The sequence below is a fragment of the Drosophila mauritiana genome, chromosome 3R, assembly GCF_004382145.1.
Source record: "Drosophila mauritiana strain mau12 chromosome 3R, ASM438214v1, whole genome shotgun sequence".
NCBI classification, from domain to species: Eukaryota; Metazoa; Arthropoda; class Insecta; order Diptera; family Drosophilidae; genus Drosophila; species Drosophila mauritiana.
In genome coordinates, this window is record NC_046670.1 from 14,030,440 (window position 1) to 14,045,448 (window position 15,009).

Consider the following 15,009-nt stretch of genomic DNA (forward strand, 5'->3'; position numbering starts at 1 on the left):
TTATTATGTTGAAGCATTAGAAATAAGACTTGCTGTATATTTTTCACAGTGGGCTTGCCAATAAATCCTTTGGGGGCGTAGTGGGCGTGCCGCCCGGCAGTTTATGCTGAATCACGAATTACATTAGACAAGGCCGGGCTTTGCCACAGCGGCACACACCCGCAATCGCAGGGCCATTGCCACAGTGCCTGCCAATTGGATTATCACGCTGGCAGGGGGTCTGCGATGGTCTCCAAATGCATCCGATTTCATTCTGGGGGATTTCCACACACACACACACACAAGCACAAACCAACTGTGGCGGTATTGCTGACAGTTTTCATTTAAAAATTTCGCACGGCCTCCAAAGTGCGTTTGGCATGCCCGAAACTACTTCATCAATGACAAATCCCGCTCCTGGCGGCCAGCGGAAAATCGAAAGTCGCCAGTGCAGTGATAAATGTCAAATCAGCTCTGCCGAGGGTCCTGGCCTCATTCTCGTCCTAGTCCTCAACTTTATCCACAAACTCATCCTCAAATGCTTTTTAAGCACTCACATGGCTGCCGTCGCACTCACGGGCGTTGTGAATGGATCTGGGAAATACGTAAGTACGTAGATACATCCATACGAACATGGGGAACCAGATGTCCGGAGCGACGCTGGGGCACATTACGGCCAAACAAAAATTTGCCCTGTCAACTAAATGTCAGAAAAATGGTTCGGCAACGAGTTCCGCCTTGGAACATCCCGCTGCATTCTTACACTGAAAGAAAATCAGCAAGATTTTTAAAAGATAAAAGAATTTACTTTACCTATTTTATGGACATTTGTATATATAAAGAAAAGTAATGATTAATGGTGGATTTTAATTCATGCGTTTTAGTTTCTAATTGCATATCTAATGATTCTTCGAAATAACCTTTGCTGTTAATTAGTAATTTTTCGCTCAGTGTAGTAGCCAGCTTGACACTGTCCCTGGCACGCACTCACTTGATCAATCATGCGACGCCATCGATGTTGCTATCCTAGAGGAAGAGGATGTGGATTTTGCGGAGGATGCGGTTAAGGATGTGGATGTGAATGAGGATGGTGCTGACAAGTGCGCTGCGTGGTATTTGCATTGATGACAACTACACGTCCGCAAACGATTATGGAGCACCTTTTCCAATCACCGATTCGGGTTTGAAATGTGGGCAACACTTCGTTTTCGATCGCTTTTGGCCCATCTAGGCCATCGAAATCCCTTCACCTTGTGGTCTGGGCGTATTAATAAACCGCTCCGCCAGACATCGATAATAAATCGATGGCCATTCATCTTGGCAGCGAAATCGGGCGACATTAACCGCCAGTCGAGTGGCGGTGCCCAAAATAATAGCTAAAAATTATGTGTATTAAGCAAATATTGGAAAGCGACAGGCAAATCCAAACAAATGTTAGAGCTTTTAACCGGGATTATCGGCGCGTTATTTATGCATCATCATTTGTCTTCGGCTCAATCCGCGGCGTGGAAGACGTCTGACCGCATCATCTGGTTGCCTCCTTGAATCCCCTCGAAATGGGTAGCTCAAACGAAACTTCGGAACTGCCTTAAATTCTAAGAGTTAAACAGAGTTCTCTAGTTTAAGGTTTTGAAATGCGGTTTACAAAAAATTAAATGCTGTTTCCTAAAAGAGGTTTGCGTTGTGGGTGTAGGTAGTTTCAATTAATTGTATCAGTTGGCTAGATTAAGTACATTTTTAAAATATATAAATATCGATATTTATTCTTGTTATCTAGCGAAAATATCCTGACTAACCCTGGAACATGTGATTAAATTCTAAGACCAACAAATGCCCACCCGCAGTGGTAGTTTTAAATTCAAATGTATTCACTTGGCCGAATCCTCTTATTTGTGTGAGTGTTGCCTCTGCACTTAATTGAAAGTGGATTAGCGGCGTTTTATGCTCGGGCACGTTGCGTTTCCCTGCTCGGCAGACTGTTTTGCTGGTTCAGTGTTTTGTTGCTTTTTTTGCGGGTCGAGGGGCTAATCCCACTCGCAAATACATTGAAAATTAATTAAGCCACACGATGAAACCATGTTAACAAGACGCTTAAAACAAAATGTACTTCTTGGAAAAACAAATGCCAAGCTACGCCCACATTGGCGCTTATTTTTTTTTTTTGCTCCGTTTTGCGGTTACCTAAGATTACGCATACGCAACGTGGCGCGTGTGAAAAATACTTTGCGAGAAAGTTTTACCCGACCGAAGAAAAAGAAATGGCTAAGCCGGCCGTGTCTCTACCGCGCCCTTGCCATTACTTTAATAGGTTCACAAAAGCCCTTTTTTCATTAAGGTGAATGCCAGCTAGGATCTCGTGGGGCAAACACTTGGGCTTTCTTTTCGGGCCAACTTTATCAGACACCCAATTAAAAGGGCTTTATAACAATTAGAGCTAATAACACGCTTCAATTGTGCCAGCAAGGCCAGGGGGCAGAAGGACCCACAATCCGCATCCACAACTTCACCACTTTTTTGTTAGCCGGCTTTGGATTTTTATTGGAATTTCCGTTCGGGAGTATTTTTATTTTTGCGGAATGCCGAATTGCGGTGGCAATTAAAAGGCAAGACCACAGCAATTAGCAAATTGACAACCGGATTTGTTTATGCATTTAGCAGGCTTAGCTCTGCCGCTGCCGCTGCTGCTGTTGTCACTTAAATAATTGAAATTATTATGACCATTGTTTCGGGCTCTGTAATCTGTAAGCCAAGTCGAAAGAGAGTGGGCCAACTCAAACAGAGAGCACGAACGAATCTCTGAGATTTGATAAATTAGTTGTGGAACTAAAAAAGTTTTCCCTATTTTCGTTGAGCATTGCATTGGCTTGCATTTCTGTGAGCGGCTTATCCCCAGTCTGCTGGTGGGCGGAAACTTTTTCCTCGGCATCCCTGGCTAAATGCAAAATCCAATTTTTCGAATGAAAAGTCAAACAGGAATTTAACTTTTGATCCGTTTTTCGCAAGAGCCGGCAATCAGTGGAGGAGGAAACTCGGCGTAGCTCTTTTCCAATTTTTCGTTCAACAGCTAATAATTTTTCCCCCGAAATCTATATGTATGCCGACGACCTAAAATCAGCAATGAATCGATAGCAATTTCAATTTGACGCCCATTCTCGGCAACTAATTTGCAATCATGAGAGTTTTTGTTAATTTTAATTTGATTATAGCATATTACGCATTCGCCACCTAAGCCCGTTGCCATTTCCATTTCCATTACCACCAGCCATTTCGAAATTCAGGGGCTGTCAGTTTTGATGGCTTGGCAAAATCATTATCGGTGGAAGCACATAAAAATAATATTTGTCGATTTGTGTTTGCATTTTATGCAAGCGCACTGTCGTCGCACACGCCCATTGTTTTCGCATTTTATTTGCTTTGGTCCTGGGAAAATATTCCAAATTCCAATCTATGATAATTAACATTTGGCGCAAAAATGTTTATAATGGCAGCGGACGGACAACGCCGGGTGGATGATTTGAATTTTAATGAGCTGCGATTGGCATTAATTGTCGACGGCCTAATGACAGACGGACGCGAATTATTTACACTGCGTGTAATTTAATAAAAACCATCGGAATCATTCAGAATCACATCGAGCCGATGGAATATCTCTGGACACGCCTCGTCTGGCAATGCGAGCTGCTCGATTTAAATCGAGTTCGATTATTGACAAAGCCGTTGTAGATCTCGTATCGCTTTCAGCCCATAAGTGACAATGCAACAAGCGGAGCAGCAAGAGCGCAACAATGCCCAGCATGCACACAATATATCACGCATACGCACCCGTGCCATCGCTCAGACGACACATCCACACTAGCTCACACCCACACCCATACAGTTACAGATGGAAACTTAGGAGCATATGGATGTGCCGTTGCAAACACATGCTCAATTGAATTGAAATTGAATTTGCAATTCTATGCGCTGCAGCTAACGCCATTTTCTTTGCCGTGCGGGAAGCCCCATCACGCTTGCCATCTCACTCACACACACTCGCACTCGCTCTTCTTTTAGTGTTTTTATTTTATTTACCCTGGGGAGGAGAGTCGCCTGACATGGTTATGAACTTGGTCGGCAGAAAGTTATGCCCTCCTGCCACAGCATTTGATAGCTAACGCCACACAAAGCAGCTTAGTTCAGCTGACTAAAAAGCTATGGCGAAGAATAGGAGGTAAATATAAATTTCGTAAACTGTTTATTTAATCAATATTAGTTTGGTTTATTGCAAAGTTGCGTTTTGAAGCCACTAAAATAAGAGAAAATTTGTATTTTAATCTGATTAGCATCCTGTTGCATTCATATTCGAACACAAGTGTTTCGTTTATTTTAGTTTAAATAATAAATAGTTACCTTACATGACCTAATATTTATGCAAAGAAAACCCACAACATGTTCTTAAGTGCTGTGTGCAGTTGTTCGATTTCAAAGTAATTTAGGTGGTATTAATTTCTGCCGTCTTATGTGCTTATAAATGTCCAGGTTAGAGCATCTGCATATTCGTAGTTATCATCACGATTTGTATCCTGCATTTTTTGCTGCAGATTTCCTTGCCGGGCACTTGGCAGCTTTCCGTTCGCCTCTGTGCCATTCGATTTGCTTTGGTCCTGCCGTTGTGCCACTTTTCCACTCTCTGGCTCTTCTAGTCGGTTCTCCTCATGCGTATTTGTGTGTTTGCTTTCGCTTTTTGCCGTATTTGCATTTCGTTATTGAGACTGAGACAAAGCGTCGAAAAAAAAGTGGCGAGGATCCTGCTCCTGCCCTCCTTCGGTCCTGCATTCAATCATCAATGAGATTTTGCATTTTACACTTTTCACTCTGGTTACTCTTTTGCTGCTGATGATTCCCTTTGCATTCGGTGCAGCCCTTTGTTTGATTTTGCCAGCTGAAGCTGCAGCTCCTTTGGAATCCTTCAGCCGGGCTGAGTGCCTCTTGAGCCGCTCTGTGCCGCTCCGCATAATTGTTGCCCTCACTTGGGAGCCTGGGATTCCCTTATCCTTGTAAGATTTTGATTGATAAGACCCGGCCAAGTGCATGTGATTTATTGATTAGATGTCAAAGCGATTGTCAGGCAATAAAAACCATGGCGGACGCTCCAAGTAATTAAAATGTAAATGTGACAAACATCTTTTCGCATTTCCTCGGAACATATAAGAAATATGTCTACCACTGGAAAAAATTAGATAGACAGAAATGTTTTAATTACGAGCTGCCCACACTTATAGCAGTTTTGTTAAAAACCTATACAATTGCTTTACTGCTTGAAAATACTTGAGCATTATCGAAATTATATTTACCCCCAAAGAGGAAAATATATAAAATTCATTAATAATTAATTAGGAAACTGTTTTTTGTAATTTATATCTAAAGTGCCTTTTTGGGAAGTTTTTGTGGAACCTAAAACCGGTACCTTTTGACCCCAGTACTTTAACAGTTGGCTGGCTTTTGAAGGTATTGTTTATGATTTCGAGGAGGAAAAACTCGAGTTTGAAATGACCTTTTTTACAGTGCTCCCGGTGGCTTTCATTCCAGTTGCATTATGGCTCCCCACTCGACATTCGGTACTCGGCAAAATGATTTGTATGTCAGCCGGAGAAGGAGGACCGAAATGGGGGGCACATGTTTGGCATGCCAAGCGCCACAAAGTATGCCGCACTTTTGCTTTGTTTTGTTTGACTATTGAGGTGAGTGTGTTGTTGCTTTCTTCTCGCCGTTATGGCTGTGCTTTTGGCAAATGCAAATGGTTTTTTGCAAGGACAAGTAGACCAGCAAACGAAAAAAAAACAAACTAGAATCATCTGGGAACTGAGAAGGGAGCGCTTAGAGCAGAGAACACGAGCAAATTGCATGTAGCGAAACTTTTCCTCATTACGCAGGCGAAAGAAAAACAACGTGCCCATGACGCTCTCAGTTTCCCTTCGGACAAGTGGCGTATTAAAAATGTAAGATGCCACTGGAGTTTTGGGTGGCATGGAGCACTAGGAGGGATTACCACCCATTTTCGGACAGGTGGCGTCGCCTATAGATTCCCAAAGATCGTGAAAAACCATCAAAGAGCGCACCCATTTCCGTATGCAAATTATCTAGCTGAGTGGCATCAAGTTTTTGCGGACCAAGGCCGAATGGAAGGCAAACGCTCGTGGGTTTCCCATCCCGATTTCACTACATTTTCCCAGCCAGTTTTGTGCCCCACCCGCAAATTTTTCCGCAAATTCGCAAAGGCTTCTGGCCAAAGTTTTTTACGTGCGCCGTCATAGTTTGTCAGCTACTTTCGTTGGCGGTTTATGCAGCTGCATAAATGTTACTTCTACTTACGTAAATTACAAAATAAAGTTATTACGAAAAGTAATTTAAGTTAAAAATTTTCGTGTGCCGTCGCTAATGTGCAGCCAACTGGCAACTGGTAACTGGAGGCACCAAAGGTGGGCTGAAAATCAGTTAACAACTTGCGCGCTTTTCTCTCCCAGCGGGCTTAATTGTAACTTAAAGCCGTTTGGAAAATTCGCTTGAGCAAAAGTTGGCATTGCTGAAACAATGAAAAAAAAGCCAAACAGGTCTGGGTAAATCAATTTGCATTAAACATTCAAAGGTAAGAACGAAAAAATGCAGAGCGTGCAACAAAAAGGAGGCAGAAACACTCATAAAGAATGCAAACTGAGGTTAAAACCGTAGCACAAACTTTTAGTTTGGCTTTGATTGAGTGAACGTGGCCAAAAGAGCGGGCGGAAAATCCCAACCAGCTGGCCACGCTTAATCAATGGCCCAATGGTCAGATGGGTCCACAAAAACAGGAACAACACGATCGCCTACTACCTGCAATCGCAATCATGGACACATTCAGTTGCTCGACAACAGGACAACAAAACCGTAAGCAATTGCCAGTCGCATAATGTCCTGGACATCAATGCTGCTGCTGTTGCTGCTGTTGTTGTTCCTGCTTTTGCTGTTGTAGTTGGCTCGGAAAATCAAGTTGAAAGTTCCTGGCAACTTGAGGTGCAAGTGTCGTGTTTTTGTCAACGGGCCAACAGCAGCAATTTCCGTTTCCTGTTCGCCGCTGATGGAAAAACGAGGCAACGAGTCAACGAGTATAAAAGTTTAGATTACAAATTCACATACGTAACTGCAGCCGTACACTGGTCAGCAGTTGATTTACCGCTCTGTTACTGTTGTTGCTCTACACTGAGCGAAATTGGGCCAAATTAAATAGGCTTTAATACGAAAGATAGCAAGTTAGGAAAACAATATCAAAAGGTAAAGCAAATTAAAGAACAGAATAGAAAAAATAATTGAATACGAATAAATATGAGAATAAAATTTTATATGAAGAAAAATTCCTTAATTTAAAATATAGTCTTGATAAGGATTAAAATGCTAAGATCATTAATACAACCTTTTGCCTATTTAATTGGCTGTAGAACTCGCTTACATTATGCAATATGTACGGTGTAGCTTTCCTTTATCCATGTTTCCTCTGCCGTGTTTTCTTTTTTGGCCTGACTTGTGTTTGGCTGGGTTTTCGTAGCCGGGCGCATGTTTTGTGGTCAACTCGGGGCAATGGCAATGCAATTGGGGCTGCCGGGCTTCAGTTGCTTCCGAAGCTCCTCCAGCTGCTCCTGCCGCTGTACTTTTTGCCATTGCCACTCATGCGTGCCACGTGCTATGCTTTGATGTGGTGTTCCATGCCTCCGCCGCCTTCATGGCATCATTCCTCCCCAGATTCCAGCTCCTAAATAAACTTGGAATAATAAGAGCCAAAAAAAAAAAAAAGAGGGGAGAAGGAAACGAATTGCCACACAAGCTCGCCTCAAATGTTACTTCTGCATTTGGGCAAATTGGACTCGGCGAAAGCCACACGGAGACACGAAACTTTGTAAATATTTTATGCATAAACACATACCACCTGGAAATGGCTTTCGACACAGCATCAAATAATATTTACTTGGCCAACACACACAAACCCACATACGCTCAGAGGGCTGCTCGGTTCATTAGGCCCAAAGAGCAAGTTGGGCCACAAAACCTGCAGATCAAGTCCGGATTGCGGCAGCTCAATGAATTTACCAACGATTGGACATTGGATCCCACAAAAAAAAAAAAAAAAAAAAATTGAGACGAATTTGGGCAACTCTGAGCTTGGAGTCCAAAAAGGATGTGGACCTGGATCAGCTGTCGCGGCGGAAAGCGGTCCATAAATAAAGCAGCCTAATCAACACAGCCATTGGCAGCATTATTGTCACGTATTATTTTACATTTGTCTTCGTTTGGCTTTCCTTATTCTCTGGTGCCTTTTTTTATTTTTGTATTTTTCCCATTCTTCTGCCATTGTCCTTTCCTGGCAAGTGCATCCATAAATTGTGAGCTCTGTTTGGGCATCCTTTTTATTTATTTACTCCGTGTAAGTGGAGTTCACTTTGCAATGCAATGCGCTGAGTGCAAGCTTCTCGCTGTCTCGTTCCCTTAAATTCCCCTGCTTCGTCGCAGTCTGAGATGCTTTTTGGCATCATCTCCTCCATCAGGATTGCATTCCCCGGATATTTTTTTCCTTTGATCGATATATCCATACACCTGAGTGTCGCGAACGCTTGTTTAAATTTGATTAAACGTCTTAGAATTTATAAAACTTAGACGTAATTAAATAAGAAATTTATGATGGGCTATAAAAAAGAAATTTTACTATCTTTTTAGTAAATGCATTAAATCAGTCAGGTCTAAACAACGAACACATTAATTTTAAATTGAATTTAATATATGAAGTATAGATAAGAGGAAGCCATGTCCATCTGTCCGTCCATCTGCCTGTCTGTATTAACGCTGTGATCTAGGGAAGCTACAAAGTTGAAACAAAGCACTAAGAAAAATATGATTTTATTGTTTTTTTCATTTTCTTGTCTTGCTAACTTCTGTCCGTATGCCAAACAAATCCTCCCAGTAGATGGGTATCTGATAGTCGCGGAAATCGACTATAGCGCGCTGTCTTCTTTTAGACATGTATAGGTAAATAGGAGTTAATGTTTTTCTTGAAGAGCATTATCGGCAGGCCTATTACCTTCAACGGACGCTACTAATTCACATTTCCTGGCCTTTGTGCTGTCTTATGCTAATTTGGGACTTTACTCCGTTTCTCGCTGCCAGCTTAATCATGCATGTTTACACGCAAGTTCGAGTGGCAAACTCAAACACCCAGGGTTAACAACAACAAAGTAAATGAATTGCAAGGATGAAGGAAGGTGGCCCCGCCCCACATTGTTATTTGCATACCCGGGGGCGTGGCAGGGCATTTGGTACCCGTTTCAGTCTGTTAATCAACATGCGCCAGCCTGAAGTCAAATATTTAACTAAATTAAGTTTGTTTGGTAAGAATTTTTGCATAAATAATTACAAATCCAAGAGGCTAAGATGAATGTGATCACAAAGGGTTTGAAAGCAGAGACAAATTATTCTATTTCCAAAAAGAGAGATCATTCTTAAAGAGTATTCCCCAGCCTTAACAGAGTTTAACAATGGAGATTTTGAAAAAAAATGTTTGTTGCCCATATCAGCGTATAAATCGAACACCAAAAGGTTTTTTTTAAATATACAATTCCATTAAATGTATTTTTTTCAATAAGGCCATTAGAGATAATTTTAATTTATACCTAAATGAGAGTTTAATCAAGAGTATTTCATCAGTCTACGTCGAGTTATTAGGCTCTCGTTTGTTTACTTTTCCGTTTCATGTTTCACTGGCTTGTTACTTGTTTTAAATTTCTTTCCGTCTGTTATGCAAATTTGCCCACTTTTCAAGCCATTAGGATGGCTTTCTGAAGGATTCAAACGATATTCAGGGATGACAAGCAGAATTTTTAATTAATCAAAAATAAATGTTTTTTGGTTGTCGCTGGTTTTTCCAAAATATAAATTTGTTTTATTATAAAAGTCCAACAAATCCAAATCGTATAATGTATAGTGTTATAAAGACTCGGTAATAAGCAATTTTTCTAGTGGTGTTTAAAATGCGCTAATGACACACATAACAATAAAAATTTATATATGTAGTGAACAAACGAAAAGGCAAATTTCAATTTTTTCGAGAGTATTTAAATGTTTACATTCGTTCGTCAATTAAGTCATGAAAATGGGTCTAGTTAAAATAATAGCGCTGAAATAATCTACTCCATCAAATTTTGTCTTGCTTAATTAAACTCAAAAACTATCATTGTATCCCACTCTAAACCCAATTATATATTTAATATGTGAGTGAATAGTTTGATACAAAAATGGTATTCATTTGCAGTTGCAATGTGTCGGGCAGCAATTTAGTTCTTTTCGTCTTTTCTGCTCTTTTTAATTATCCATAATGTAGGTATTGTTAGTAGTTATTATTTTAATGCTAATTAAATTAATTATTAATTATTTTTTTCTTAAGGCTTACTCAGGTTTTGAGTTCACGAATCTTAAATGTATTTCCCATAACGAATCATTTTCCTCATTCGAATACTGTTTTCTGAAGGCTATTAATCGAACATATAAATACGTGTCTATAAAAGTTTACATGAGGTGCCAATTAAAAAAGTTAAAGTATGGGGTGAATTTTACTGATCGCCTGGTTCAACTTACTAACAATCAAAATTGCAGATTAATTTCGCACTATATCAACGGTTAAACGGATACAAGCCATTTCTTTACAATGTTACTTTCGATGGATGCAAATACCTTTCAAATATGAAAGGATATCCAGTGGCCACATACATTTTTAACCTTTTTGTTCCCTATTCCAACATAAATCATTCGTGTCCCTATGACGTAAGTATTCATCGAGAATTTTTATCTGCTTAATTTAATTAATTTTTTTTAGCACGACATAATTCTGGAAAAACTCCCTTTTTCCTACGTAAGCGCTCAAATGTCGAATATATTGCCGTTCCCAAAATCTTCGTACGCATTTTTTAGTGAGTGTTACAGCGATGGAATAAAGCGAGCAAGAATTGAATCTTATGGTACATTAACATAAAAAATTTAAATTAGAAATAAGATAAATTGTGATTATGAAAATATATAGCTTACAATATTATATGAACCTTTGTATAGATCAGTAGTTTCGGGAGATTTCTGGCGAATAACTATCAGCTGTGTTCTGTTTAGTATTTCCAAATGCGAATATATAAGTTTATACTTTTGGTTATACTAAATAATAAAGAGAGCAGTCGATTTCAGACCCTCAATCACGACGGCTGTTGATTTATGGTACTCTAAATTTTAGTTTTAATAGTGCTCCCAATTTCCAATGGCCATAATTAGAGCAACCGGCCAAGGGGAAAACTTCAAGGGCCTGCAGTGGCTGCAGTTGGAAGCCTGGATTGGAGAATGTCCCGACAATGTAGAACACTATCCATCAAATGTCAATTGTATGCCAACTGCCAACAAATCAAGCTGTCATGAGGCAGTGGCAAAAGGCAGTCGTCGACCAGTGGAGCATTCAACCAGAGCAAAGTATTTCTGGAGCTGCGCTCCGTATTTAAAATTATGTCACTAAAGCGGGCTACACTATGAATAAATTCAAAACAATAACTCAGAAGTATAACATTTTATTTATTTTTTAGTTCTTGTTATATTTAATGTTCATATACTGTTCATACTACTTCAAATCTGTATACATCGTATTTTAAAATGCATAAGGAATTTATGTTTATACCATTATCTTTTGTATGGACATAATAAATTATTTAATGTTTAGGCATAAAATAAATAAATAAAATAATAAATTTAGCATTTAAACAGCAATATACAAAAATAAATTGTAAGTTGTGAATTGAAAGTATTGTTACCATATTTTATTGATATTTAACTTAAGTTTTCCATCGAAATCTTTCATATTTTTCCCCCGTGTGGTCGAGAGACAGCTGGTGTCCCCCATATATGCTCCATCCATCTCTCCATCTATCCAGCGTCTCGTTGCAGCTGTCAGCGCTCTATTCTGCAGTTCATCATCATTGTCATTGACATTTTCGAGTGGCTACAATGGCTGAACAGAGAAAAACGCGGTGGCGGGGCGCACTGATTTGCATTGCTTTCGATTTATTTGTGCCTGAAAGATTTATGTGACTGGCGGAGTTCTGGCAAACTGCCACATACCCTGCTGCATCCATACCTACAACGTGGCCATTTCGGGTATGTGAGAGTATATGGCAGTGCAGTACGCCACCACCATACGCGTCTCGTCCGAGGGAAAGATGGGACCCAGAAACTCCAGCAGACGCGGCTGCTGCAACACGATCGATCTATACTCCTCAAATGAGATGTAGCCGTCTTGGTCTTCATCAAATTTGAGGAGTAGAAAATCGACCATGTCCTAGTTGGGCAACAGATTGAATGAGGGCTTGAAATTGGTTAATTCCAGCTCACCAGTCGCATCTCGAGTATCTCGTCGTCGTCCCCGGCGAAAAACCTCTCGACCGAAGATGAAATGATCTCTCTATTAATGCCCATGCCATTTTTGTCGTAAACCTAATTGAAAACATTAAAAAAAATTTATCGCGTACATTTCGATTACCATATATGCAAACTCCATTTTGCGTTCCATGTCGCGGGACATTAGGATGGTCATGTAGTTGACGAATTCCATGGGCGTCACGTGTTTCCTGCCACCTGCGATTAGGGTTACGATGCGATCCACCACGTCCATGTCGTATAGTTGCTGGAACCCGATCACGATGTTCACAAACTGGCTGGATGTTATTCTGCGAGCAGAGGGCCCATTCTGGAGACTATACTTGTAGTAAATCAGCAGGATGCAGGTCACCTCAGAGTCGTTGAAGGGCACCAGTCGAGCGATCTGGGGAACCAGTCCGCCATAAACCGACTGAAACCGCTGATTGAAACGGTCGTTCATGGTGAGGTCCAACTTCATCTTTGCTGGTATTTATACAAGAAATATATTATAAAAGCAACGCAAAGAACTCAACATAAAGTAATAACAATAAATATAAACAATAAACTAACTGCTACTAATTGAAGTGAAAAGCATTAAAGATGTGATTAAAGAGTTTTCTCTTCTAAAAAATGTATTTGAATTATGGTTTAATTGAAATCATGTAATATTTCAGACAGTATATTCCTGCGGAACATGAAATTGATATGTATCTTGGCTGATAATAGATTTTAGAAGACACATTTAAATTTTGGCCTGCAGGAAATTTATGCCATTACGCTTTCGTCTGGCATTTAAGTGCAGTCACCGGAAGTGGAAGTAGCTTGGAGCGTCGATATATTTAAAGAAAAAATCAAAGAGCAGAAAAGTGAAAGTGGGCGTGTAGGAGGACAGTTTTCCAGGCAGACGCATCCATCAAACTGCCAGACAGACAGACGACGGTGGCCCACAACATGCATATCAGTCAATTTATCTCCAATTGTGTGTGCGTGTAAAAAAAATTACGCAATTTATACGGGGTCCGTGCGGTGTATAGTGCGTATGTGTGTCCTGCGGACCCATTGAACTTTCCGAGGAAAATCTACATATTGATAAATGACCCCAGCAGCCAGCGAGGCAGAAAAATCGATGGACGAGCCCCACTTGACATTTAAAGCGCCGTGGCGAATTTATGCGAATTTATATTGCCTTTGGCTGCGCCTGTCTTTGATTTCATTTAATCAGATGTCGATAATTACACGTGCCAACCCGAAAACTGGGTCACATTACTGGTGGGCACGGATTTAACAAACTTAAAGTAAACTTTATTATGCACAGGCGACAGATGGAATGACCGACTGCGCGTACAACTGGCTGTGTCGGGGAAAAACTTCATCAAAATGCTGAATCTGCGTCGCGGGCAAGTGGAAAATGGTGGAAAATCGTCGAACGGCAGCGGTAGCAAAGTGTAAAATAATTACTCGGCTTTTTCTGCATTACTTGCCCGCTTTTTGACGCACTGTTTCAAGTAATTAATTGAATAAGCGCCTTGGCCCGCAATTGTATTAAATTGCCCGCTGCATTCCCACTGATTGACTTTCTGTCTCTGCGCCAATAATTATTCAAAGTGGCATCGTACGCGGATCCTGCTGGGAGAGCCTTGCAACACAGTTTAAGGTCCTGGTCCGATTGATTATTTCACTTAAATTTGTCACAGCGTGCACTGAAAAAAAAAATTGTTCAAATTTAATATAAATAATAATAGTTTTTTAACTGGTAAAAAAAGATATTAGATTAAGGAGAAATCGGATCTATTTGATATGCCATAAGGTAAGTGGTGCATTTACAATAAAAGTACTTTTAAATCGATCAAATTTCTCGCAGTTTAAACACAGAAATCGTATTAAAAAGTGCCAATATCAATATCAGAGCAAATTAAACAAAGAAACTTTTTCGCAGGCTTAAAACGGTAATTGCATTGTGGCCCTGAAATGTTTCGCTTTGTTTGAGATACAGAGTTACATCGAAAGAGCATTTCAAATGTTTTCACTGCCTTGACTTCTAGGCGAAAATTTTTTGAAGGAGTTGGAATATTTGTGTTTTTAAGTATCTGGCTGGCATAACCTTCGCCCTTCCGAAAAACATTGGCCAAAACTTGCAAAGTAGTTGCCAACTTTGATTGCCTGGCCAGTGCTTGTCGACATCATCGTCCTTTGGTGGCGAGGGGCGTTGAGTGATCATTTTGCATACCTTTTTTTTTATGACCATCAAAAATACATGGCTTGTTGCAAGTCTCGGCCTTTGCTTTGCATAATGGCAAAGTTTACGAGCAACATCTAGGCGAATGCATACATGCATGTATAAGAGAACAGGGGGTCTGGAATATGGGGTAAAAATCAGAGGCGGTAAGAGCCGCGTGAATAATTGTCTGTTGCCACATAGCTGGGAAATAATTTGCAGCCAAACGGAAAAAGCCGCACGGCAGCACACACGAAATTATAACATTTAATTTTTAATTATGAGTGTTATTAACATGCCTGAAACTTTTCGCCGCAGACACACGGCAACCGAGGCAACTGCGAAATAAATGGGAGAATAAAAAACCGCCG

General features: G+C 40.4%; 1 protein-coding gene and 1 pseudogene across 2 annotated transcripts; one reads left to right on the forward strand and one right to left on the reverse strand.

Moving 5' to 3' along the window:
• Window positions 1-380: 380 nt before the first annotated feature.
• Window positions 381-12,052, forward strand: LOC117145461 (annotated as a pseudogene).
• On the reverse strand, window positions 11,811-12,993 carry LOC117143860 (EF-hand calcium-binding domain-containing protein 1). Of its 2 annotated transcripts, none has more exons than XM_033308725.1 (4): window positions 12,545-12,993; window positions 12,397-12,498; window positions 12,143-12,343; window positions 11,811-12,079 (listed from the first exon to the last, which is right to left on the reverse strand). In XM_033308725.1, the coding sequence occupies exons 1-3, from the start codon at window positions 12,899-12,901 to the stop codon at window positions 12,143-12,145; spliced, it is 660 nt and encodes a 219-aa protein (XP_033164616.1). In that variant the 5' UTR covers window positions 12,902-12,993; the 3' UTR covers window positions 11,811-12,079. The 2 variants fall into 2 exon arrangements, with proteins under 2 accessions (XP_033164616.1, XP_033164617.1); XM_033308726.1 differs by having other exon boundaries at window positions 11,811-12,343; window positions 12,545-12,731; window positions 12,794-12,958.
• Window positions 12,994-15,009: the final 2,016 nt, after the last annotated feature.